General features: G+C 36.7%; 4 protein-coding genes across 16 annotated transcripts; 2 read left to right on the forward strand and 2 right to left on the reverse strand.

The window, feature by feature from the left end:
• Window positions 1–1,885: 1,885 nt before the first annotated feature.
• On the reverse strand, window positions 1,886–3,956 carry LOC111467396 (BAG family molecular chaperone regulator 3-like). 2 transcript variants are annotated; one of them, XM_023112260.1, is made up of 4 exons: window positions 3,200–3,956; window positions 2,844–3,106; window positions 2,607–2,753; window positions 1,886–2,523 (listed from the first exon to the last, which is right to left on the reverse strand). In XM_023112260.1, exons 1-4 carry the CDS (start codon window positions 3,438–3,440, stop codon window positions 2,152–2,154), a joined length of 1,023 nt encoding a protein of 340 aa, XP_022968028.1. In that variant the 5' UTR covers window positions 3,441–3,956; the 3' UTR covers window positions 1,886–2,151. The 2 variants fall into 2 exon arrangements, with proteins under 2 accessions (XP_022968028.1, XP_022968029.1); XM_023112261.1 differs by having other exon boundaries at window positions 2,152–2,523; window positions 2,844–3,100; window positions 3,200–3,954.
• A 3,864-nt stretch (window positions 3,957–7,820) lies between these two features.
• LOC111467650 lies at window positions 7,821–10,844 on the forward strand. 3 transcript variants are annotated; one of them, XM_023112629.1, is made up of 5 exons: window positions 7,821–7,951; window positions 8,178–8,240; window positions 9,610–9,701; window positions 10,020–10,113; window positions 10,410–10,844. In XM_023112629.1, the coding sequence occupies exons 1-4, from the start codon at window positions 7,847–7,849 to the stop codon at window positions 10,066–10,068; spliced, it is 309 nt and encodes a 102-aa protein (XP_022968397.1). In that variant the 5' UTR covers window positions 7,821–7,846; the 3' UTR covers window positions 10,069–10,113; window positions 10,410–10,844. The 3 variants fall into 3 exon arrangements, with proteins under 3 accessions (XP_022968397.1, XP_022968398.1, XP_022968396.1); XM_023112630.1 differs by having other exon boundaries at window positions 10,595–10,844; XM_023112628.1 differs by having other exon boundaries at window positions 10,020–10,844.
• LOC111467648 (protein COFACTOR ASSEMBLY OF COMPLEX C SUBUNIT B CCB2, chloroplastic) lies at window positions 7,916–14,559 on the reverse strand. Of its 9 annotated transcripts, none has more exons than XM_023112620.1 (12): window positions 14,354–14,559; window positions 14,155–14,276; window positions 13,988–14,059; window positions 12,660–12,803; window positions 12,389–12,542; window positions 11,750–11,962; window positions 10,822–11,165; window positions 9,803–10,704; window positions 9,337–9,668; window positions 9,062–9,224; window positions 8,212–8,417; window positions 7,916–8,078 (listed from the first exon to the last, which is right to left on the reverse strand). In XM_023112620.1, the coding sequence occupies exons 1-7, from the start codon at window positions 14,517–14,519 to the stop codon at window positions 11,113–11,115; spliced, it is 924 nt and encodes a 307-aa protein (XP_022968388.1). In that variant the 5' UTR covers window positions 14,520–14,559; the 3' UTR covers window positions 7,916–8,078; window positions 8,212–8,417; window positions 9,062–9,224; window positions 9,337–9,668; window positions 9,803–10,704; window positions 10,822–11,112. The 9 variants fall into 9 exon arrangements, with proteins under 9 accessions (XP_022968388.1, XP_022968394.1, XP_022968393.1 ...); XM_023112626.1 differs by having other exon boundaries at window positions 9,803–10,012; window positions 10,525–11,165; XM_023112625.1 differs by having other exon boundaries at window positions 9,803–10,012; window positions 10,501–11,165.
• A 2,852-nt stretch (window positions 14,560–17,411) lies between these two features.
• Window positions 17,412–24,618, forward strand: LOC111467492 (probable transcriptional regulator SLK2). Of its 2 annotated transcripts, none has more exons than XM_023112409.1 (10): window positions 17,412–17,516; window positions 18,110–19,345; window positions 19,514–19,645; window positions 20,016–20,064; window positions 20,856–21,070; window positions 21,148–21,216; window positions 21,833–21,933; window positions 22,182–22,275; window positions 22,374–22,443; window positions 23,304–24,618. In XM_023112409.1, exons 2-10 carry the CDS (start codon window positions 18,428–18,430, stop codon window positions 24,185–24,187), a joined length of 2,532 nt encoding a protein of 843 aa, XP_022968177.1. In that variant the 5' UTR covers window positions 17,412–17,516; window positions 18,110–18,427; the 3' UTR covers window positions 24,188–24,618. The 2 variants fall into 2 exon arrangements, with proteins under 2 accessions (XP_022968177.1, XP_022968178.1); XM_023112410.1 differs by lacking the exon at window positions 17,412–17,516 and adding an exon at window positions 17,545–17,687.
• Window positions 24,619–24,670: the final 52 nt, after the last annotated feature.

Genomic DNA, 24,670 nt, shown 5'->3' on the forward strand with positions numbered 1-24,670 from the left:
CATCGCTAGCACTTGTTTCCCTCTCCAACCAATATGGAATCTCACAATCTACTCCCGTTTGAGGCCTAGCGTCCTTGTTGGCACACTGCCCGATGTCGAGCTCTGATTTTATTTGTAACAGTCCAAACCCACCACTAGCAAATATTGTCCACTTTGGTCTGTTACGTATCGCCGTTTTAAAACGCATCTCCTAGGGAGAGGTTTCTACACCCTTACAAAGAATGTTTTGTTCTTCTCTCCAACCGATGTGGGATCTGACATCTCAACAATAACAATTGCAAATGAGAGATCGATCTCTCTTTGAGGCCTATCGTCATTGCTAGCACTCGTTCTCCTCTCCAACAGATATGGGATCTCACAATCTACCCCCGTTTGAGGCCTAGCGTCCTCATTGACACATTGTCCAATGTCGGGCTCTGATACCATTTGTCCACTTTGGTCTGTTACGTATCGCCGTCAGCATCACGATTTTAAAACGCATATGCTAGGGAGAGGTTTCTACACCCTTACAAACAATGTTTCGTTCCTCTCTCCAACCGATGTGGGATCTAACATCTTAACAATAAAAAATAGAGAGGAGAAAAACGAAAAAACAACCATTTGAAATGAGAGAGATCGAGAATGATGCATCGCTATAATAATAACCACTTAACTATGCTTATAGAGATTATTCATTCATCAAATGGGTTTCTTTTGGCAATCATGATGGGTATGATAGTTGATGGATTGAACATTTCCATTGCAGAAGTGTTAGAAGGCATAAGCAATAATTCTGATTATCATTCTTTCTTTATAGCTTTTGATGGATTGAAGTTTGAGCTTTTCTATGATTACCTGTTTGCTTCTTTGCTTCACAGAAAGGCAATGGAAGAGTTGTTGTGACTTCCCTTTATTGCTTGAGAGAACCCAAAGGAGACCCAAAAAAAGGCCAACATTTCTGAATATGGAAAGCCTTGTGAGGGATGAAAACTCCCATCATCCCAGAGAATGATATGATATACTTAATATAAAGGAAAAGGTATCATATTCTTTGTGGTACTAACCCACACTTGGATCTTAACTTTAATCATCTTCATCAAGAACCATTTCCTTTGTCTGTTTGTAGCCCCCACTCTAAAGACCCTTGTCTTAGAACATCATTGTTTTCTTCTCATTAATCCCTTCTGCTTCATATACATCCTGGAACCATCCACAGAAAACCAATCATTGCTTCTCAATTATGGCCTAATTTTCAGAGAGAAAGAGATCAACTTTTCTGTTAACAAAGAGAGTGTGTTATCGACCCTACCTTTCTCCAATTGATGTGAGATCTCACAATCTACCCCTTTCGAGGCCCAACGTCTTCGCTAGCACATCACCCGATGTCCACCCTCCTTCGAGGCCTAGAGTCCTCATTGGTACACAGCTCACATAGTGTCCATTTCCCTCAGTGCTCAGTGTCCTCGTTGGCATACCGCTAAGTGTCTGGCTCTAATATCATTGGTGTAACGACTCAAGCCCACCGCTAGCAGATATTGTCCTCTTTGGGCTTTCCCTTTCGGATTTCCCCTCAAGGTTTTAAAACGCTTCTGCTAGGGAGAGGTTTCCACACCCTTGTAAAAGGTGTTTCGTTTTCCTCCCCAACCAATATGAGATTTCATAATTGGTAACCGTCCAAACCCACAGCTAGTAAATATTGTCCTCTTTGGACTTTCCTTTTCGTGTTTCACTTCAAGGTTTTTAGAATGCGTTTACTAAGGAGAGGTTTTACACCCTTATAAAGAATGTTTCATTCTCCTCTCCAACCGAGGTGGGAGGAAGTTTTGGAAGAAATAAGGTAGTAGCTCTGTCTTGAATCTGAAGGTGTCTGTGAAACTCAGAAACAGAGAAACAAAAGAAGAGAATCTGGTAGAGAAGTGTTGTTTATAAGGTAAAAAAGGAAGAAGATACAAATGGGGGAGAGGGAGAATGAACTCCAAAATGCCAAACAAAAAATAAGGAACAGAAGTGATGATCCATTTATTTCCTGAAGAGGGAGATGTCACTCTAAATTTCCATCTAAATACACTAAAGAATCAAATGGCTCCTGATATTATCATAAGGGACCAAACCACCTAAATCTGAATTCAAATCACACATCCTCAACAAAATCTACTGCCTTGCCTCTCTCTCTCAATCGAAGAATTCCCAGTTGAACCTCGGCGGTGGGACGGGATGCTCGGTGGGTGCAACCGATGAGGACGAATCGAATATCTCCCATTTTGTTGTCACCACGGTACCAGAGGACGCCGTCGACCTCGTCGAATGCGGAGGAGATTGCTGACATTGTAGAGAATCGTCGAGGACGATAAGGTCGTCTCGGGGCTGCTGCTGCTGCTCCTCTTGAATTGTTGATAGTTTGTTGTTTGCAAAGGAAGGCCTACTTGTTTGTCTTTGATGATGAGAATTGTTGGTGGTGTTGTGAGTTTGTGTTAGAATTGTAGCCATGGAGTTCTTAATCTTCAACAAATCAAGAGTTTCAACATATTTTTGCACTCTTTTTACCTACAAAAAACGATCAAAATGGTTCAAAATTGTGTCGTTTTAGCTCAAGAACAACAGGAAAATCAAGAACATAATAACCAAACCTGCATTTTCCTCTGGAATTTGACATCTCCATCTCCCATAATGGCATCCAATTTAAGCAATTCATTCATCAACAAATCAATCAAATTCAACACATCATTCTCAGCAACCTTCCCACCTTTACAAATCACAGATTCCAATGCAGAAACCTATGTGTTTTGCCATTACAACATTGACCTTTCATTCCCCAAAAAAGACCAAACAAAACAAAACAAAACAAAACAAAACAAACAATTTACCTGTCCTGCAAGTTTATCAACTTCCAAGCTGATTTCTGATATAGATTTTGAAGCTTTCTCCATTTTGGCGTTCTTCCTCATCTCAACATATCTTCTTTCTTGGCTAATTGGGTCTTCCATTACAACAATCTTTGATTTGTTTTTCACTCCAGAAATGTCCAGAAACGCCTTTGAATCTCTCTCTTTTTTCTTGAAAAACAGCTTCTGATCTTGATGGTGCAATCCTGTCGGTCCGACCAACATCTTCTTCAACTCCCCTGCAACTCAAACCAACAAAAAACACCGACAAAACAAAAAATCAGCCTCCAATTCATTTGGGATTCTCCGAAATTTGGATACAAGAAAAGGGTCATCACCAAATGTGGCTTGTGAACTGATACTAAGTTCGTGGTAATTAGAGCCGTATTTGACTCTAACTCTGATCGTCGGCGGCGCCGGAGTTGATTCCCGGTCGGAATCAGCGTTTCTCTTCTGAACAAGCATTCCCCCTGGCCGTAATTCCCAATCCATCAGCTGACCGTCTCCGCCCCCGTCACCGACTGCGGAACTACCTTTAATCTGAGACAGCCCTGTCGTTTTCGTCTTCATTTTCATCATCTTTGACTGAAGAACCAATCGGAAAGCAGCAGATCTCAACGGCGTGGAAATTTTTCTTCGGCGATCTGTTAAAAAAATGGAAAGAGACCCACCCAATAGACGTCAAGAGATTATCGTTGAAAAAGGCAGTGACGCCAGCATTAACAGAGTTGTCGAAGCAAATTGCAAAAGCCACGCGTCTAAAACAGGTATTGAGAAACAAAATCAAAAGCCCCCAATCGCCAAAATTTCATCCGATTCTTGTTCTTAAATTCAAATGGGGTTTCCCCTTTGACTCAAATCCGAAGAACCCAGAATCTGTCAGGCCACGGAGAATCGGGATGCGCCCAAAGCAGCCACCAATTGCCTTCCCTGCGAAAAATTTCCCCACCCCACTTGCTAAAGTCTCAAACGTTCCCGAGAAAATCCCTCTAGAAACCGAGGGACGAAGGCAGCGAAGAGCAGAAAGAGAAAAGGGAGGAAAGAAAACATAAAAACGAGTGGCCAGCTAAGTTGGGTGTTGATTTACTCTCATATATATATATATATATATCTAAATGGAATAAGCAAAATTATATAAGAAAGAGGGGAAATGAAAAGCCGCCAAAGGTTGTGTTGGAAGTGGGTTGGGTTATAAAGGAAAAGGGGAAATGGAAGAGACATATTACGTATGTGTGGAGGAACTGTTGCGTCTCAAAATTACGTTATTATTATATGTATTATGGTGTGGTGTTTTGTGTTCGTGTTTTTCTGTGTGTCTTAAAAGCAAAGCAAAGATCCCTTCCCCTCTCATTGATTAACACTTAACACTTACATGTGCACTTTGTTTTCCATCTCCTAATTATCCATTTGGTTTATGTTCGTCTCATTGGCTTCGTTAATTTAGTATGCTTGAAAATGTGTCTCGTTATCTTGTCTATCTCAATAATTCGTCAAACATTGTCATATCTTGTATATGTTTGGGTGTAAGGATCAAACAAACTAAGTGAGATTTCATATTGGTCGTAGAAAGGAATGAAATATTCCTTCTATGAGTGTGAAAACTTCTCCCGAACATATGCGTTTTAAAAATCATGAGGCTGACGGCGATAGAAATGAGTCAAAGTAGAAAATATCTACTTGCAATGGATTTGAGTTGTTACAAATGGTATTAGAGCCAAATACTAGGTGGTGTGACAGTGAGGACGTTGGATCCCTAAATAGGGTGGATTGTGAGATCTTATATCGGTTGAAGAGGGAAACGAAGCATTCTTTATAAGGGTGTGAAAACCTCTCCCTAATTAACGCATTTTAAAAATCGTGAAGTTGATGGCGATACGTAATGGGCCAAAGTGTACAATATCTACAAGCACTAGACTTGCGTTGTTACAAGCTACCTTCTTCTGACTTAGATCTTGAAAAAATGCACTAAATTGTTCCATTAGTTGGATTCACAAACCTTAGACACCAAAGGCACCCTTAGAGTGATTCGATAGTTCCTACAGAGGGAATGGGGTCGATCCATCTCTCCCTTTTATTGCATTTTGCTCAAAGGGTTGAAGGGAGATAGTGATCGTCTTTCTCAAGGACGTGATGGTCTATTACATGTGTGACTAAAGCCTATTGAAAACAAAGAATTTCGTGAATTGCTCATTCAATATTATATTGATTGAATGGTCAAGTCTATATATCGTATACAAAGTAGTTATCTTCGTTACTCTATTAAATTCGTGAAATTTGGACACTGAGGATTCTTTCTTCACTCGGTATCACCAACTATGCTCATTATCCGCAAATCCTTTTAATGAAGTTTATTTTTGAAAAATAAATTAACTAAAAAAAAAAAAGAAAAGTAGGCACAAAATTGAAATTAAATATTGATATAAGTTACAATGGGAATATTTACTAAAAACTATTTTTAGGACTTTTTCTTTTATTTTTTTTCTTATGAATATTGTAAGAAATATTTTTCATTTTTGTTAAAAGAATTTTTTATTTAATATTCTTAATTAGGTACACAAAACAATGAATATTTTAGAGTGAAACTTATTATAGATAATTCATAGAAATAAATAAATAAATTTTACTAAAATAAAAAATAAAAAATAAATAAATAAAATTTCCCTTTTGAAGATAAGTTTTGCATAAGATAATTGGTTTTTGGTAGAAACTTCCCAAAAGTAAATTACTAAATAAGATTCCTTTTTTTTTTTTTTTCTTTTTATGAAAGTAATTCCAATTTTATTTGTGAATATAATTTTGGAACTTCCAAACAAAATCCCACTCTTTCCCATTTTTCATCAAACATTTTGTCTCCAAATTAGGGGTAATTTAGACATTTCACTAACTTCCATTATTTAATTTTTGTTCCCTTTAATCATAATCTTTGATAAATTAGAACTACATAATTTCATTTAAATGGAGAAAATCTCACATTTTGAAAAAAAAAAATAATTGTTTTATAATTATATATTTATTCAACCAATTATTGATTTTTAATTTTATATATTTACATGCAAATGCATAATATAATAAAAAAAATAATAATTAAATTAGAAAGTTTCTAAAAAAAAATTTAAAAACATATCAAAATATGGCATGAATTTATCAAAATTTATAAAATTCAAAATTATGCTAAAGATTTTGGGGGAAAAAAATCTTTCAAAATGGAATCTCCTAATAAAATTTGGAAAATTAAGCAATGACATGTGGCAGTGGGACCCATTGGACACAAGGACGCCACATCAACGCATCACGGTCTGGTGAATTGGCAACCACCACCGACACTCCGGCGTGTGTATACCACGCGTCGATTTTGCATTGGGTAAAAAAGTCACTGCGCGTGGCAAGTCAAATCAAAGAGTTTATTCCATGCGGACGTCGTTTCGATAGGGACGTTGCAACCTACTTTATTCGTTGACTCTTTATTATTCCTGTAATTATTCTATTTAAATTGTTTTATTATTATGACTTGACCTTTTATTAAAGCATATAATTTGGACCTTTATTTTCTTTTTCTTTTGACAAATATTTTAATTAATTTTTACCGTGTCGGTGGACTTGGAATTAGCTTCCTCTAATGATCCCTAAACCATTTGGTAAATACTCAATAAAATGGCAATAAATATATTTTTTTGTATTAATTATATTATTGATTCCTTATTTTTCTAATTTAATATTTCACTAGTAAAAGAATTTGTAATTTATGTGAATTTGAAATAAATAATTTATGAATGATAAAATTGAGTTTAATTATTTGTAGTAAGCATAAATTTAATTTAAAAAATCATATTTAGGATTTTGGAGATATTGAAATTGATAATGATTTTGATATAATGCAAAACTAGAAAAATACATTATCATTGGGAAAGCTTTTTTTATTATTATTAATCTCTTTTAAAGTAATTGATGCCAATTTTTAATGGGAAATTATGTGTATAATATATATATATATATATATTTATATAGATTTGATATCACACCAAGATAATAATAATAATAATAAGGAATTAAAAATGATTTAAATTAATCCAAATCAAAATTAGAAGTTAGATGGAAAGGGATTAAAGAGTAATTTAATTTAAATACTATATATTAAAATAGAAAAAACTTTTAATTGGGTCAATAGGTATTGTTGTATTTAATTTAATGGAACTTGTTCTCTGAAAGCTATGTGGATTTTGGTATTATCTTTTTTAATTACTCCCACCCATTTTTAGGACAGATTCACTCAATTTTTGTGGGTTTCTCTTTTCAAAAACTTAATTATTTTTAAATTTTTAAATTAATTAAAATACACCTAAATTTAGTAATTTCTTTGAAAAATATATCTTATTTTATAGATTTTTTTTCCAAATTTGATTTTATATTTAAAACGTCCAATATTTTATTAGATTATATTCTATTTTAAAATTAGTTTTTAAATTTTTTTTTTATGAAAATCGAGGGTAATATTCTAATTTTTTTCATTTTATAATTTTATCTAGTTTTCTTTATTAGTTTGTTAATTAATAATATATTTATTTATTTATTCTCTGCATAAAAATATTTAAAAAAGAAAGATTAATGTTTTTGAAAATAATTTAAAAAAAAATGAAGTATATAGCAAGATAATCTAGTGGTTTACTAATCTGTTACTAAATCTATGGTTTAATGGTTTCATTGTACGAGCTTAGTCCCATTCGACATTCAACCTATCAGAAAGAAACAAACTAATTGTATGAAGAAAAAAATGGAAACCCCCAAATGTTTATAGCTGAAAAGCCCAAAAATCCATACCCCATTTATTACGTTCTCTCAAGAAAATTGTGATCCTGTCGCTTTCGTATGAGCTCAAATTTGCAATTACAAAATCTTATCAAACAAAGATACACACGAGGGTCAACCGAAAAATGGGCTTATCTTCTTTGGGAAATTAGAGAAGAAACAGAGCTTTGAAACCGACAACAATGGCGGCCCTGGCTTGCTCATTCCCTTTACAGTGTCTAAAAACTCAGAGAAAAAGCAACCCACAATCACATCTTGAATTCGCTTCTCTTCGGAGTAATATCAAGGTAACCCCACACTCACCTGCAATAACTCTCATTGTTTTGTTCAACAACAACAATGGCGGCCCTGGGTCTCTTTTCTTTTATAATGAAACCCCACAGTTTCGTTTCTCTCCTCAGTGATTTTGCTGATCTGTACAAATGAAATTAGGTTAGGAACCTCTGGAACTTCATCTATTGCCTTGTCTAGCTTTAAGTCTTATAAGTTTTCTATTTTATTGCTAATTTGCAGTCAAAGGAAACAGGAGTTGTTGATTTTACCGAACCTTCTAAAGTATATGAGAACGTGAAGCAGGTAGCATCTTCATCTTTCTTCCCCATTTGGCAAACATCAAACTTTTTTTTTTTCTTTTCTCTGATGGGCCCTTCTATCTCCTCCGGAAATATTCGAGACCCAACACTTCATCTTTGCCTTGTTTCTTTTTTTCAATTTAGGCAACTTCATTTGGTTTGAGAAGTGAGGTTTATGTTCCTGGAATAAAAGTTGACACAGTGACTGCATTATCTCTGTGAGAAAGCAAGCATGGTGAGTACAGGGCGAGATATTTTAATTGAACCTGTCGAGGATTGTTGTTGGGGGAGCTCACGTTGGCTAATTAAGGAGATGATTATGAATTTATAAGTAAGGAATACATCTTTGTTGGTATGAGGTCTTTTGGAAAAATCAAAAGCAAGGCCACGAGAGCTTATGCTCAAAGTGGATGATATCATACTATTGCGGAGAATCATGGTTCCTAATCTAGTATTATAGTCATGCCCTTAACTTAGTCATGTTAATAGATTCCATAAGTGTCGAACAAAAAAGTTGTGAGTCTCAAAAGTATACTCAAATATGACTCGAGTGTCGCACAAATGGTGTACTTTGTTCGACGGCTCCAAAGAAGGAGTCTAGCCTCGATTAAGAGGAGACTGTTCGAGGACTCCATAAGTCTCAGGAAAGGCTCTATGATGTACTTTGTTCACAGGAAAAATTGTTGAGAGGGAGTCACATTGGCTAATTAAAGGGATGATCATGGATTTATAAGTAAAATGTACATTTTCATTGGTACGAGGCTTTTTGAAAAAATCGAAAGCAAAGCCATGATCATTTGAGCTCAAAAGTGGATAATATCATACCATTTTGAAAATCGTGGTTCCTTAGAGAACCCTCTCCTGTTCTTTCTCTCTGCTTTAATGGATTTGGTCACAGGGTTGGCTTGTCACCCCAACTCAGTCCATTGGTTCTATCTTCTCCAGCGAGTTGCAATTTCAGCTTCCTCCCATTACTGCAATGTTGAGACTGTGGAATCCAGATAGAATGCACAGGTTAATCAAATCATATCAACAATTAATTTGCTATTTCAGTTTCAAAGGAAAAGAAAATCATAAAGGAGAAGAAAAATAGGCAATACTTTTCCATTTTCATTGTGTTCGTACAAGGCTGTGACCTTTGTCATTAAACTATAGATGAATCAACATGCCCTCTTCTCTCTCACCTACATTAGCTTAGTTTAACATCTGAATCAAGTACATGGATTCAAGTCTTTCAAATCTCCATTAGTGTATTATAAAATACCATATGAAGCTGTACTAAAAAAAATAAAAAAATACCATAGGACGTTAAGAGAGAGAGAGAGAAGTAAATGTAGCAGATGGGCATTAAATACTGACTTTTTTGGTGACAGGATGTGCCATCTTCAGATGCATCTCAAATAGCTAACAACCTCTCAAACTTGGGCCAGAACTGCAACAGAGAAGATATTTCAACCGGAGACTGGTAAGCTGAATTCATGAGCAGTCTCTTGCCTCATTTAATTTGATGTATCAGTCATTAAGAATTGAGACATGATGTGAAATAAAATATATATCATAATGTACCTGCTTTTATTCTCTTTACTTTCACCTCGTATAGCTATCTTATTCATGGGATTCACTTGAAGGAATTCAGCCAACAAGGATCAAACTATGTCTACAAAATTTGCATAGAACTTATAAAGAGATTAGGAAAATTCACTTTGTTGATGACTAAGACACCAAACTCAGAAGCCCGTTTAGAAAAGGACTCGCTTGCTTATTTCTCCTTTTTTCCTGCAAGGCAAAGGGACAAGATGTTGGAGAAGATCGAGTTCGAGTGCACAGCCTAGTTCTTCCAGAGCATCCTTCCAGCACCAATATCTACTTCTGGAGAGGTAAGTTCTAGCTCGTGTTTCTGTTCTTATCTAACTAAGATTAGGGAAGTTGTGAGAGACTGGTAAATTTAATCTTTTCTACTCAGAGTGGTTGTTGGGAGGGAGTCTCACATTGGCTAAGGGGATGATTATAGGTTTATAACTAAGGAATACATATCCATTGGTAAGCAAAGCCATGAGAGCCTGTGCTCAAAGTGGACAATATCATATCATTGTGGAGGTTTGTGGTTCCTAACATCTACCACCAGAGTGGTAGGTTTTTCCTTTCCCAACACATGTCGTGGCTTGCACCACAGGTTTACGCTCTCAAACATTATGTTACAAAAGTGCAATGTCTAAAGCCAGGCTTGTTACTGGCAATTAGAAAGGTGGTGCGTCTTAAGGTACCTAAACACACGTCAGTATATGCACCTCAAATTTTCTTGAATGATCTTCATCCTGTATTGTGTCAAACTATCGCCTTTCTGTACTACTTTGGCAGAATCTGGTATACGGCTGGGAGAAATTTTTATAAGGCTTCGAAGGCTCTCTCCTAGTAGCTCAATCTGAAACTTCATCTCCGTTGTTCATTGAACAGAGTGACCTTTCGACCTGATAACAAAAAGAAGAGTCAGGAGCTCAAGTTAGAGAGAATTGAAAGATAAATTTTGTTTTTCATTTTCCTTGTGTACATGGAGAAATTAAATTATAGTTCTTAAAGAAGGGTACCTCTAAAAGGGGTCACTGGGATACTTGTATGACCTTATTTGTTCTTCATATATTCTTTCATGTACATTTTTCTTCGCCCAAACATATAGATTCTAATAGATTCTTACATTTTCACCCCAACAAATTAGATTTGAGGAAAAAGAGTTGAGTTCAGCAGATCAGGCCAAGAAATCAAAGGTTCTCTATAGACGTTGACGCTGCATCATGTCCAAATTATCTGCCAAGATCTGCTAAGCTTCTGTTCTATACAAATTCGTAACAAGCATTCATTTGGTTGTCCAAGCGCGTATTTCAACATGTACCAAATAGGTGCAGGATACTCCAAACTTTATTCCAAGCATTTACTTCATTAGGAATAAAATAAAAGAGAATTTAGAACAAAATCATTTTCGTAAAAAGGCAGTGTGAGATCCTACATCGATTGAGGAGGAGAACGGAACACCGTTTATAAGAGTGTAGAAACCTCTCCATCGTAGATGCGTCTTAAAAAACTTGGAGGGAAAGCCCAAAAAAAAAATATATCGGCTAGCGGTGAGCTTTGGCAGTTACAGGCAGGTTCATAGAAATTATATTAAGTGGAAAATTACAAGCACCTCTCATGGATTTTGGCCCAAAGACAGTGAAGAAATAAGAAAGGGCATTGAAAGAGAGGTTATATCCCTTTCCTAAGTTTCTAAGGAAATCCACAGCGTAACGTTTCTGTTCTTTCCATGTCTTGCTGGAAACAGTTGCATCAAAAAGTAATTTTTGTACGTCAATCAATGCAAAGCTTAGTGAGCTCTAAGAAATGGGCGTCAATAAGATTGTTGAACTAGAAAATAGTAACATTCTCTAATTTATTGGCAAAAATGAGTATCAGTACCATGCTCATGACTTCTGAGAAAAGCACGTCAATAGCCAAAAAATATATTGGAGATTTATTACTTACTTCCCCACGATATGTCCCCATTATCAAACTTGGTAGCAAGAGCTCTTATCCAGGCTCTATCTTTGTCACTAAATGCATAACTTAAACTTGAAGCCACCAATATGAACCCTCCAATCTTTTCCATCTCATTGCCACTTTGGTTTAGATTTTGAGCCACTGGCTGTACCAAAACTGAGCGAGTGCCCTTAGATAGCATTTGCCAAAGTCCAGATTCTGAAAAAGTTGTGAAAACCATGATTTTGAAAGGTTTCATAGAACATCATAGCATTTGTTTAACTATTACTATCAATGCATGTTTCATCGAAGAAACAACCAGTAGAAACACCTCAACACCATAAGGAAAAGAAACCAATATGACATTGCAGATTTCTTCAAATATTGATAGCGGTTGATTATCAAAACGTAAGTCCTTTAGAGTACTAGTCATTCCTATGCTCTCTAAGCCCCCTTTACGTTCTTCTATGTAAAAGTTCAAAGTTAGAACTACTTCCCTTCAACCTATTTTTCTAATTATTCCATTGATGAGCATAAGCGATTTTTAAGGAGATAACATTTTCTCCACTAATTATGGTCGTTCTAAGACATTATTCCATGTGCGGCAAGAGAGCAAAAGAGACCATAAAAAATGGAATCATATACCTGAAATCTGAGGAAAATAGAGGGAATCATTTAATGCAGATAGGCCAATGCTCTGAAGCTGCTCCTCAAACCAGGCAAGTAAATCTGCTCCTGATATATCATTTGGACTATTCCAGTATCCTCGAACGCATAACTCCCCTTGAATCAGTATTAACTGATTCCAAAGATAAATGCAAAAATTACAATTTAGAGAGTGTCAAGGGAAGCTAAATAATTTAATCTTTTGAACACAGCGTGTTCTCTAACAACAAAAATTGGTGAGATACTATACCACTGATATACTGTTTGTATTGCGCAGCAAGATGTATGTTGCCCAAGCCAAGTCATCCTTCACATTATCCGATACATTTTGTGACAAAACAAATATTTGCTCAGCCCCTTCAGGGAGGGTAGCTTCGCCAGATGGAACTGCACCCTGCAAGCAAAAGTCCCAATGCTTCAACTAGACATCAACAAGGTGCCTGATGAAGTTACTCTAATACGCAAGCCAGCAACTCATGGAATGGTATGATGCTAGAATGTAGAACAAAAAAGTGATAATGGCTTCGTCGACAATGTGAGAACATCTTATATAAGGAGGTGGTGAGACTTCTTTTTTTTGTATGGTCTTAGCAAATATTTGAGATCCACATTGGTTGGAGAGGAGAATTGTTGAAACCGAATGGGATAGATTGTGAGATCCCACGTCGGTTGGAGAGTAGAACGAAGCATTCTTTATAAGGGTGTGGAAACCTCTCCCTAGCACACCTTTTTAAAAACCTCGAGGGGAAGCCCGAAAGAAAAAGCCCAAAAAGAACAATATTTGCTAGCGGATAGAGACGGAAGGCTAGATAAAGAGATCTGAGGTGACATTTGAGCCAAATTGAATTAACAATAACAAGACATTAGAAAAGAAATTTACGCAAGATAGAGGACGAATAAGAGAGCTTCACTCTTCAAGAAGATTCCGAGATGAACGCTACACATAGAATGTCTAGAAAACCATCAGGGTTAGAATGACAATCTTATTCAAATTCAAGGGAGGTTGGATCAACTTTGGGAAGAGTTGGATTGAACAGGTGAAGCATCTTTGAACTTATTAGATAGGATTTTCATTAGGCATCCACCCAACCGAAATCGATCACCTGGACAATTAGACATCCTACCCGTAATCGCAACGACCCAACTGCAAGAGTGGAGATCTACCAACTGAGCTATATCCCCCGAGCAAAGTGGAGCCTGAATGAAGGAGTTAGATGCCCATCCGGTTCTTAAGGGATACAATTTTATTCTACAAATCCGGTCACATAAAAGTTCATCTCAATCTAATCAGGACACTTTGATAGCAAAGCTTTCAGTAGGCTCTCCAGTCATCGTTAAGGTCATTCTCTTTTAACAAGATCCATCAAATATATATACCCCCCCGTCCCAGTCTCTTATTTTCCATCACAATCCCTACTTGATCTTTAAGTACTACACGAGCCAGCAGTTTCAAGTCCCTCGAATTCTCCTTTTTCCACACTCTTACAGAGATTAACGGAAGTTTCCCAGCAAGTAGAAGAAGAACATTAAAAAAATAACTGTATAATCAGGTCAACAATGTAATATCTCGTATGTTACCTCAAGAAACTTTCCCAAGTAGGGGAGTGCAATAGAAAATGCAGCCAAGGAAATGCCTAAAGCCTCAGTTCTCTACCAAAAAAAAAACACATCAAATAACAGAAATAATGAAAGCCCCAACAAGAACCTAAAAGCAAAGGCGTTCCCAGAAAACTGTGATTGCTTACTAACTGTGCTGAGGTGATGGGAGCAGCTGAACTCGAACCAACAAAGTGATTCAAAAGCAGAAGCGAGCCAAATCCATAACCAATCCATCTGGGTAAGTAAGACTCATCCAATCCAGGAATCCCTAAACCCATTCGAAAGAAATGTTATCAAATTCCTTCAGAAATTACCCATTTACAACAGAGGAAGAAAAAGAGATACCAAGTGTGAAGCGAAGAACAGAGAGATTGAGTTGGCGATTGGGCGAGTTCTTAGAATCGTCAAGACGAGCAGTAATCACTGGACTCTTCGACCCGTTTTTAGCGCGAAATCGGGGAGTGGATGACAACCGAATTAACGGGTCGGGAGAGAGAATTGTGCAGCTCATTATCTTTCCCCGTTTGGCAATCGAGAAAACTGACTTCCATTAGAAACATTTCTCTTAAATTCCACCGAGGATCATTGGGCCGGACACTTCCCTGCTCAATCCAAATCACTTCAATTGGACTCGCGATTAATTTTCTACAGAGTTTCATAATCACTTCGGGTTGGTTTAAGAATTATAATCAAATTGCAATTTATGAAAAAACATAAGATTATGAAGGGAGTTCAAATCCGATATTGTCCACATTGACGCTCATAATACTTTGTTCAACATTTGAGGATTTGTCAATCTATTGACATGGTTAAGTTTAGGGCATGACTCTGATACCATGTTAGATTAACGACTCTTCACAATGGTATAATATTGTCCACTTTGAGTATAAAGTCTCGTAATTTTGCTTTGGGCTTCCCCAAAAGTGGAGAGTGTATTATTTGATAATAAACCCATGACTATTCTCTAAATTAACCGACGTGACGTGGGACACTTTCATCTAACACAATCCTTAAGATGAGGGTTCGAATCTTTAACTTTGTTTAATTGTAGTGAGATTAATTTCTATTATTTCAAATTAAAAGCGAAAAAAAATTATGTGTTACTATCTTTTAATAAATATAAAAAATATATATATATGGTTTTTATAGAAATATAATATTAAATTTTGCTTTATTATGTACTATTCTTAAAAAAGCACTGCGAACAAATAAGAAAATAAATAAATAAATATTGAAAAAGCTTACATTTAGGAAATGGTGAAAAAATTATGGTCACAAAAAACAAAAATATTCGTGTATTTTTTAGAATATTAAATTCATAAAATCCAGGAATCTCTCTTTTTCTGTTGAGATCTGTTGGTAGCCAACAATATGATTAACTTGGAGCCTCGATAATGCAAACCTAGAACTATGAATGCATATATCATAACCTTATGCTCTTTTTTTTAATTATTATTTTATTATACCAATTAATTGGGATCTTATTGTAACATACATTTATCAAACTCAGTCAAAAGACTAGTCGGAATAAGGCTAGACTCTCTCCATAGTAGACGTGTTTTTAAGTTATGAGGCTAACAACGATACTACAATATTTCCTACGGAGAGCTTGGGCTGTTACAATTGACTTCTTAGTTGTTGAAAAGGACGTGTATTGATTTGTGGAGATATGAGTAACTTCGGTTGATTTGTAGGAATCAAACAATATGTCAAAGAATCCTTTCGTTCCTTCACACAAAAAGCTCAAGAAAAAAAAAAAAGAAAAATAAGCCATGGCCCTTGTTTCCTCTACACCTATTTTTCTTTTTTATTATGTACATTAATATTCCCTAATGTAAATGTACAACCTTACTTTATTATTATAAAGCAAAGTGGGAAACATTATTATTTTCTAATTTTGGTTTATGGGTTTACTTTTGTTGTCACACCTAATAATTAATGTTCAAATGAAATTTATATATTTATACCATATTATAAACTCAATATGCATTCAATTGTTTACATCAAACTTTATGTATTACATATATGATTGATATATTTACAAAATGGATAGATTATGATATTGTATTGTTCATTGTTCTTCTAAAATTTACATTATAAAAGGCTGTTAAAAGCATCTTGGAGTTTGTTTTAAAACCAATTATTAATTTGAATTTTATTGTTCAAAAAACATAAAAGGACAAATGGTTGCTTTTGCTTTCTAAACATCAAAATTAGTGCCTCCGATGGTCAATAATAACCTTTGTGGTAGGCCATATCCCTTCCTTTTTAAATGCTTATTTAAAATAATTGAAAATATTATCAATTATTTACTCATAATTATATATAAATTATTTAAGTTTTCGTTCATTTTTTCAAGTACAACCTAATAATGATATCAATACAAAAGTACGAGCATGGGTTATGTCTAGTGTTAGAGTGTAGCATGTATTGTCAAATGTCAAATAGGGTGGTTCGTGTTACCTTTCTCTGACCCTCCCAAGTTCATATGTTGGTTTGTTGTCCAACGAAACATGTCATGTGTCAATCATGAACTATGTTCTAGACATGTCTTGCTCGAGTAATGATAAATTGAGGTTGGATATGACTATATTAGCTTCATAAACTTGCTATTTTCATGTGGTAGAGAATACATTAGTACTTTTTAAATAAGTGAGTTTTAAACCTTCGTTGAGTATTAGTTACCGACATTTAAGTAATTAAGAAATTTAAAGTAATTTAAAGTTTAAAAAATGATTATGAAATTAAAATGATAACTAATTTATTTTTTTTTATCTTTCTATGGTTTAATTATATAATTTATTCACATGTTTAATACCTACTTTAGGGGGGAAATGTGAATGAAATGAAATTAGCCGGTGTAAAATTAATATTTTAATTTAATTATTATAGAATCGAATTAAACGTGGTCTTTATTAACCGTGATTGGTAATATCACCAGCGTCGAAAGTCTACGCTCACATGGATTCTCATACTTCCAACCAATAAATGAGGGACACGTTGTATAATGTTAGAACGAAAAGACAAAATGGCCCCTACATGTTTTCGAAAATCTAAAAATGTCCTTACATCGATGAGGTGGCAAACGGGGGATGTTCAATTTGGATAGGCTTTAATGCGCCTGATTATTTCCCTTCTAAAGAATAACGGTGACGAAAGATCTCCAAAACCCATCATAGGCGTCCCCAAAACAGACCAATGAGAGCCTGCCACGTTGTAACCAACCTCGTTTCGTCACCGCCAGATCGGGCATCGTATACGTTTCTCGATCACTGCGACGACACGTGTTTCGAGATTGACCGGGAGTAGTCGGTGACAGATGACTGGTTTATCAATGCAGCCGGTAACTCCCTCGCTGCAATTCCCGCTATCTACGCTTCACTACATAACACAAGTATCCTCCAAGTCTCTCTTTCTCCTCTTTTGTATGAAATTTCAGGTTTCCAAATTAAGCAAGAAAAAAAAAAAAAAAAGAGCCGACTTTCTCTGTTCTGTTAAGCTCTCAAAGGTTTCGAATCTTAGCTGCTTTCTCTTCATTGTTACAATTTTGTTCAAGTTTTCTTGTTCTGCTTCTCTATTCGATTCATTGGATTCCATGATTTGATCTCTCAGACACTGTTAAAGCTCACTGTTTTTGGTTTTTTTTATCAGTCGATGTTCATGTTCGGCTTGTGTTTAGGTCGGGAATTTGATGCTGAGCTGATTAATTTACTGAGTTTGGTTTGTTCTTCATTCCCCCCCCTCTTTACTCTGAGCAGGGGAGGGAGGGAGTGTTTTCATGTTCGATTTGAGTTGCTGTTGCATCACTGTTTTTAATTCTTAAACGATGAGAAATTAGGATTAATTTGTTTTTGGTAAGTTCAGAGGATGTAGTTTGCCGTATTTGAGTTTAATTTCAATCGTGAGTCTTCTGCCGGAGTTTATTTCTTGTATAGCTAATTTAGGGTTTCGTCAGTCGGACGGGAAATTTGTCTGGTTTTGAGCAAGTTGTTAGGGTTATGTAAGAGATTGCTTTCAAAATCGTTAAAATTGAATTTAGCTTCTCTCATTTTCTCATTCATCTACTAACTCTTTTTTTTTTTTCCTTCCCTTTCCTTACAGATCCTTGCGGCTTACGGTTGAAACTTCAATAGCCCTGCGCCTCAAGTGGTCTTGATAGAGCTTGATTTATTTTACTTTTTCTTTTTCCCCCGGCTTCAAGGTCAAAAGGCTCAGATACTTTATATTTAACGTTTCAAGTGGAATCATGATATTGTTCACATTTTCTTCTTATAAAATTTGACATGAGGAATTTGTGGGCGGTTTCTGGGTTTCTTTCTCGTGGGTATAGTTTTTCTATCTTTGTGAATGTCAGAATGTCTATTTTGGTGAGGTCTGGCTGGCTACCTAGACGCTAGCCGCCAAGGGGTGGTGGCTTCAATGGCATCTTCTCGTTTGGCTGGAGGATTAGCGCAGTCTTCATCGAGTTCTGGGATTTTCTACCAAGGAGAAGGGCAGTCTTCAGCTATTGTTAATTCCCACTTGAGCCAATCATTTGCAAATTCATCGAGTTCAATTCCAGGAACTGGATGTTCTGATTTTGGTCCAGTTTCCGGAGACATGAATAATGCAGTTTTAAACAGTGTGGCAAATTCAGGACCCAGTGTGGGTGCAAGTTCATTGGTTACTGATGCAAACTCTTCGCTTTCAGGAGGGCCACATTTGCAAAGGAGTGCAAGCATCAATACGGAGTCATACATGCGCTTGCCTGCATCGCCTATGTCATTCAATTCAAATAACATTAGTGTGTCCGGTTCCTCAGTTATAGATGGATCCTGCGTGGTGCAGCAAAATTCTCAACAGGACCAAAATGTCCAACACATTCAGCAACAGGCACAGCAAGGTGCTTCACATGCCACATCATTTCCAACATCACAAATAGGCCAAGTACCACTTCCCCTGGGTGCAAAATTTCAGGTGTCTTTCATTCCAGATCCAAATAATTATTCTCAGATGCAGAAGAAACCACGACTGGATATAAAGCAGGAAGATGTGCTGCAACAGCAAGTTTTGCAGCAGCTATTTCAGAGACAGGATTCCATGCATCTGCAAAACAGTAACTCGCAGTTACAAGCTTTATTTCAACAACAAAGAATGCGACAACAGCAACAGATTTTGCAGTCTCTACCTCAGTACAGAGCTCAGTTTCAGCAGCAGCAGCAGCAGATACAGTTGAGGCAGCAATTGCAACAACCGCAGGCAATGCAGCCAGTATCACCCATGAAGCGCCCAATTGATGGTGGTGTTTGTTCTCGTCGGATGATGCAATATTTATATCATCAGCGGCAAAGGCCTCCTGTGAGTTATCTTCTCTCGTTCTATCATATCATTCTTAAAATTCTATATTCATCCATGTTACCTACCCTTTTCACTTGGTTCTCTTTGTTTTCTAATTATTGTATCTCTTCCTGGCTTCATTTAACTATTTATTTTTGTCTTCCCTTTTCTCTTATTGACGTTTTATAGGAGAATAGTATAGCCTACTGGAGAAAGTTTGTGGCAGAGTATTACTCTCCTCGTGCGAAGAAAAGATGGTGCTTGTCATTGTACGAGAATGTTGGCCACCATGCTCTTGGTGTGTTTCCCCAGGCAGCTATGGTCAGTTCATACATTTGCGATATTTTTTGCTAATATTATCAGTTGCCCAATTATATTTTACATTTTTTAATTGCTAAATGGTATGAAAAGATAGGATCGTCTATTCATATTTAATGTGGTTACTTTTTCCACATTCACATTTCAAAACAATTCTTTGATAATATATCTAGATTTAAGTCTTGAATATCTCTTTCTTTACTCTAGAAATCTAAATGCTATGAGTACTGCAGTCACATTTATTAGTTTCAAATTTCAATTGCTGTCTGTACTTTAGTAATGCTATTTCCCATTCGCTTCAATTCATTGTAGCTGTCTGCCATTTTTGTGTTGTTGTGAACTTCCCTTGAACATACGTTTTTATTGATTTCAGGATGCGTGGCACTGCGACATCTGTGGCTCCAAATCAGGAAGGGGATTTGGTAAGGATGAAGAAAGCAATCTTCTATTTGATTTTCACACGGTGGAATGTTGGAGACCTTGATAGATATTGTTTTCGACCAATTCCAACATCCCCCGCACCCCCCAAAAAAAATAAAAATAAAATAAATAAAAATAAATAGAGAAACAATCAGCAAGAAAAAAAAGGAACATAGCTTAATCCCCCCCCCCCCCCCCCCCCCCCCCCCCCCCCCCCCCCCCCCCCCCCCCCCCCCCCCCCCCCCCCCCCCCCCCCCCCCCCCCCCCCCCCCCCCCCCCCGCGCATGTACATAAGTGTACATGATCTCTACATATTGGACCTGTTCTCTATCCATAAAGCTATCTACATTCTTAGATAATGCCAGCATGATCTATTTGACATTCATTGATGCTTAGAACTAGCTAATTATGTAGCGTCTTATTTGGATTTATAAGTTAAATCTTTACTTCCACTATTAGCTGAAATCATTTGGGTCGGCATATCTTTCTTATAAAAAAAAAATTGTTTATTTCTTCTCATGTAAAAAACTATTTCATTTAGATTCCTTACTTTCTAATTCTTGTCCCTTCTGTTCTTAATTTTTTTTATGGACTCAGTGACGAAAACAAATGTTTTGCATAATTCCCAATGACTGGTAAGTTATGTACCATAATACTTCACTTTGAATTACTAACTGAAGCTGAGCACATGAATTATAATTTTTTAACTTGAACTTCTTGAATGCTGGTTTTAGCACTCTGGTCTCTTTCCAGATCTAACTTTTTGCTATCATGCTAACGAGTTGAATTGAAGAGGCCACATTTGAAGTTCTCCCAAGACTCAACGAGATCAAATTTGGAAGTGGAGTTATGGATGAGCTTTTATTTCTGGACCGTCCACATGAAAGGAGCTTTCCTTCTGGAATTATGATGTTAGAATATCGAAAAGCAATTCAAGAGAGTGTATATGAGCAACTTCGTGTTGTTCGTGAGGGTCATCTTCGTATCATATTCACACAAGACTTGAAGGTTTATATATTGCTAATTCATACCAGCATTTTCAGCTAATTTAATCGTTACTAGCCTAATGTAAATGTAATCATCAGATTTTGTCTTGGGAATTTTGTGCACGGCGTCATGAAGAACTTCTTCCACGTAGGTTGGTTGCACCTCAGGTATTGTTTTTGAACCTTATCAAACCTCTACTTGGAATAAAAGTAATATGGAGTGGACTGTTGTCTTTTTCAAGTTATTTTTGCTGCTAGGCGTGGGCAATCTATTTCATTTGAGTTTTTATACAGATGAAGAGCATGCTTGGTTTTCTATGCACAAAAGAGAGATAGGGTAAAAGCGTAGGAAGATACTTTTAGTTCACTGCTAAGCAATGAAACCCTTCCAAATTTTACCATAGCACGGCCCTGGTTGGCTATAAAAAAGTTCAGACTGCCTTTTATATATTATTTTCATGTTTTAAATCATATTATGTCTGCCTACCCGTTCTTCTGTAACTAATTACATGGATACATCGTTGTGATATTTCTTCAGTTTTCTTATTTTCAGCCATCTTATAATACTATCCTTCTAAAAGCTATCTTAAACTTCAGTTTTTCGTGTTGTCTTGTTACTTATCCTTCTTTCCTCTTATTTTTTTTTTATTTATTTACCTTCGAGATTGGCTTTCTATTTTTACTTTTAAGATAAGAATTTGATTAAACAAAATCAGTTACATTCTTGTAAGTCTTTCAGATGGAAAAAATACTTGTAATTCAACGAGATATTTTTATTTTGCAGGTGAATCAGCTGTTACAGGTTGCCCAGAAAAGCCAAAGCACAATTGCTGAAAGTGGTCCTGATGGTGTCTCTCAGAAAGATTTGCAGGCAAATAGCAATATGTGAGTTGTTCGTCCCTATGGTTTTAGGTGTACAGGGGTTTGACTTGACCTTCTGACACCATGTTCTGTCTATTTAATGTATGTAAAACTTCTAGGGATAATAGCACAATCTTTTGTTGATGTCCGTCTGCCCTTAATAGGAAGGTTATTTTGGACATTTTATCAATTCATATCGAGTGACAGGGCTGGCGACCAACTCATTGTGCAGCTGGATGTGTACTAACACAGTAATGTGGTTGATTTCTTAGGGTACTGACGGCTGGTCGTCAGCTTGCTAAAAGTCTGGAGTTGCAGTTGCTGAATGACTTGGGTTTCTCTAAAAGATACGTGAGATGCTTGCAGGTAACTTCATGCATTTCTTAAAAGCCATTACTGGAGAACTGTTTTCTTTATTTCACTCCCACAGTGTTAATTTTGTTAAAATCTCAAAATATTATCAGATATCAGAGGTTGTCAACAGAATGAAAGATCTGATTGGCTTCTGCCGAGATCAAAAAGTTGGGCCTATTGGTAATGCTCCTGTATCCTCATCTTCTGCAACTTAGTTATGATCGACTGTGATTCTCTATAGATATTGTAGCGGTTTCGTATTAAATTTCTTTCAATTGGAATTACGTATTTAGGTTTATAAAATATATATTTTTTTTTTTTCTAAACTGTGGTTTGTTTGACGTTTTTTTTTTTTTTTAATCATCACTTTCACTAGGTTTGGCTTCAAAGAGAGTAGGCTGTTAGCATACTGAAAATGACAACTTGTGAACCAATTATTTTTGGTTGAAATATGGATTTATCTCTCTTATCTAAGCTACAACTTACTAGCGTTACGTAGAGACATCTGTTTGGTAAGAGTGTATTCACCAAATCAAATTTCGCTACAAAATCAGCCAGATTCCCCTGACCTAGCTTGAAATTGAAAAAAACCAGTTTTCCTCGTGTATCTTACTTCTCTCTCAGTTCCACTCTGCTCGTTCCTTTCGTTAGTCAAATACATCACCTGCGGGTTAGTTGTATAAGAATCCCACCTTTCGAATTTCCATATACAAATGCATTTAGGGATTTTCAACTTCAATTTGATGTAAGCTTGGAAACTAAAGCCTAACGATACAATATTAATATCTATTATGAAATGTATCATAATTTTTGAGATTCAAAACGTTTGAATAGTCTATTTTGCGGGTATGTTTTATTTTCTGATGGACGATATTTTCTTTCACATCTGAATTGCTTGGTCCTCCTATCTTTGTTCAGTGCTCTGTTCTCTGATTTTTCTTTTCCTTTTTTTTTTCCCCTCTTTGTTGTGTGTGTGGGTGGAGGGGGATGAATAACTCGAGTTTTCTGTTATTACATGTTGGAACTTGATATTTTTACAGAGGGCTTGAAAAATTATCCCAGACATGCCACTGCAGCCAAGCTCCAGATTCAGAAAATGCAGGAGATGGAGCAATTAGCAAGCATTCAAGGTCTTCCCACAGATCGCAACACAATGAATAAGCTGATGGCAATGCATTCTGAGCTTGATAATCATGGGATTAACAACCATCAAATGATTGGTCGAGGAGGTATGAGTGGTTCACAAGCCGCTTTGGCACTGACTACATACCAGAATATGCTCATGAGACAAAGCTCTATGAATTCCAACCCGAGCCCACACCAACAGGAGGCCTCGTCTTCTTTCAATAATGCCAACTATAATCCATCCCCTACACTCCATGGGACTGCATCTTTGATGCCTGGATCTATACAGAACTCCTCTGTCGGTGGCTTTTCAAGCGTTCAGCAAACCTTGCAAAAGCAATCGCAGCAGCTGCAGCAGCATCCACCGAATACTGGCTCCTTGGTCCAACAAAATCATCCTCAGACAATTCAAGGTAGCCAGGCCATACAACAACAGATGATCCAACAACTACTGCAGATATCAAGTAACAGTAAGAGTGGTGGTGCACAACAGCAGCCCCTGACCGGACCAATTGCAAATAGAAGTTTGGGAAGAAGGGGTATGAGTTTTGTGGGCAATAGTACATCAGTTGTAGCTGGGAGCAATGCCCCTGGCCCGAGTAGAAGCAATAGCTTCAAAGCTGCTTCAAATAACGAGTCCTCGGCTGGTAACAGTGGATTCAATCAGAAGGCTTCTGATTTGCAGCAAGATCTTCCTCTGCCCGAGGGTCTGGTAGAAGATATAGGCCAAGATTTCCCTGAAAATGGGTTTATGAACAATGACCTTGACGAGGATTTGGGTTATGTCTGGAAGGCTTGACTAACATAATTTGGCTGGCATTGTTGGGCCCTTTCCCGAAATATGGTTAAGAAAACTGTACAGGATGATAAATCTGATGAAGTAGTTGGGTCCTTTTTGTTCCCTCCCTATTTCCCCCTCGTAATCTGTGGCTTTGCTGTGCATCATTTGATTTGAATGCCTCGATGAAAGCTCCCCGCCGTTGGTACTGCTGGATGTGGAGATGCTCTCTGTCAACTCCTCGCTGATTTAGCACTGCTCTTTGGGGCTTTCGTTCCATGGTTCCAAGTTTAATCATTTGACATGGAAACTCTAAAAACAACCTTGGCAACTACCTTAGTTTCCTGTTACTCTATTTTTATCTTAAATCCGTTTAGTTTAACGTGAATTGTGCATTTTTGTCCGAAAGATCAACTAAGGAACTGCCCTGGTGAATGTTCACTTTCATTTCATAGTCTCGTTATGAAAAATAGTGGCACCTACAGACGAAACAAAATGCTGAGC

Source organism: Cucurbita maxima, unplaced genomic scaffold (genome assembly GCF_002738345.1).
Source record: "Cucurbita maxima cultivar Rimu unplaced genomic scaffold, Cmax_1.0 Cma_Scf00034, whole genome shotgun sequence".
In the NCBI taxonomy this organism is placed as follows: Eukaryota; Viridiplantae; Streptophyta; class Magnoliopsida; order Cucurbitales; family Cucurbitaceae; genus Cucurbita; species Cucurbita maxima.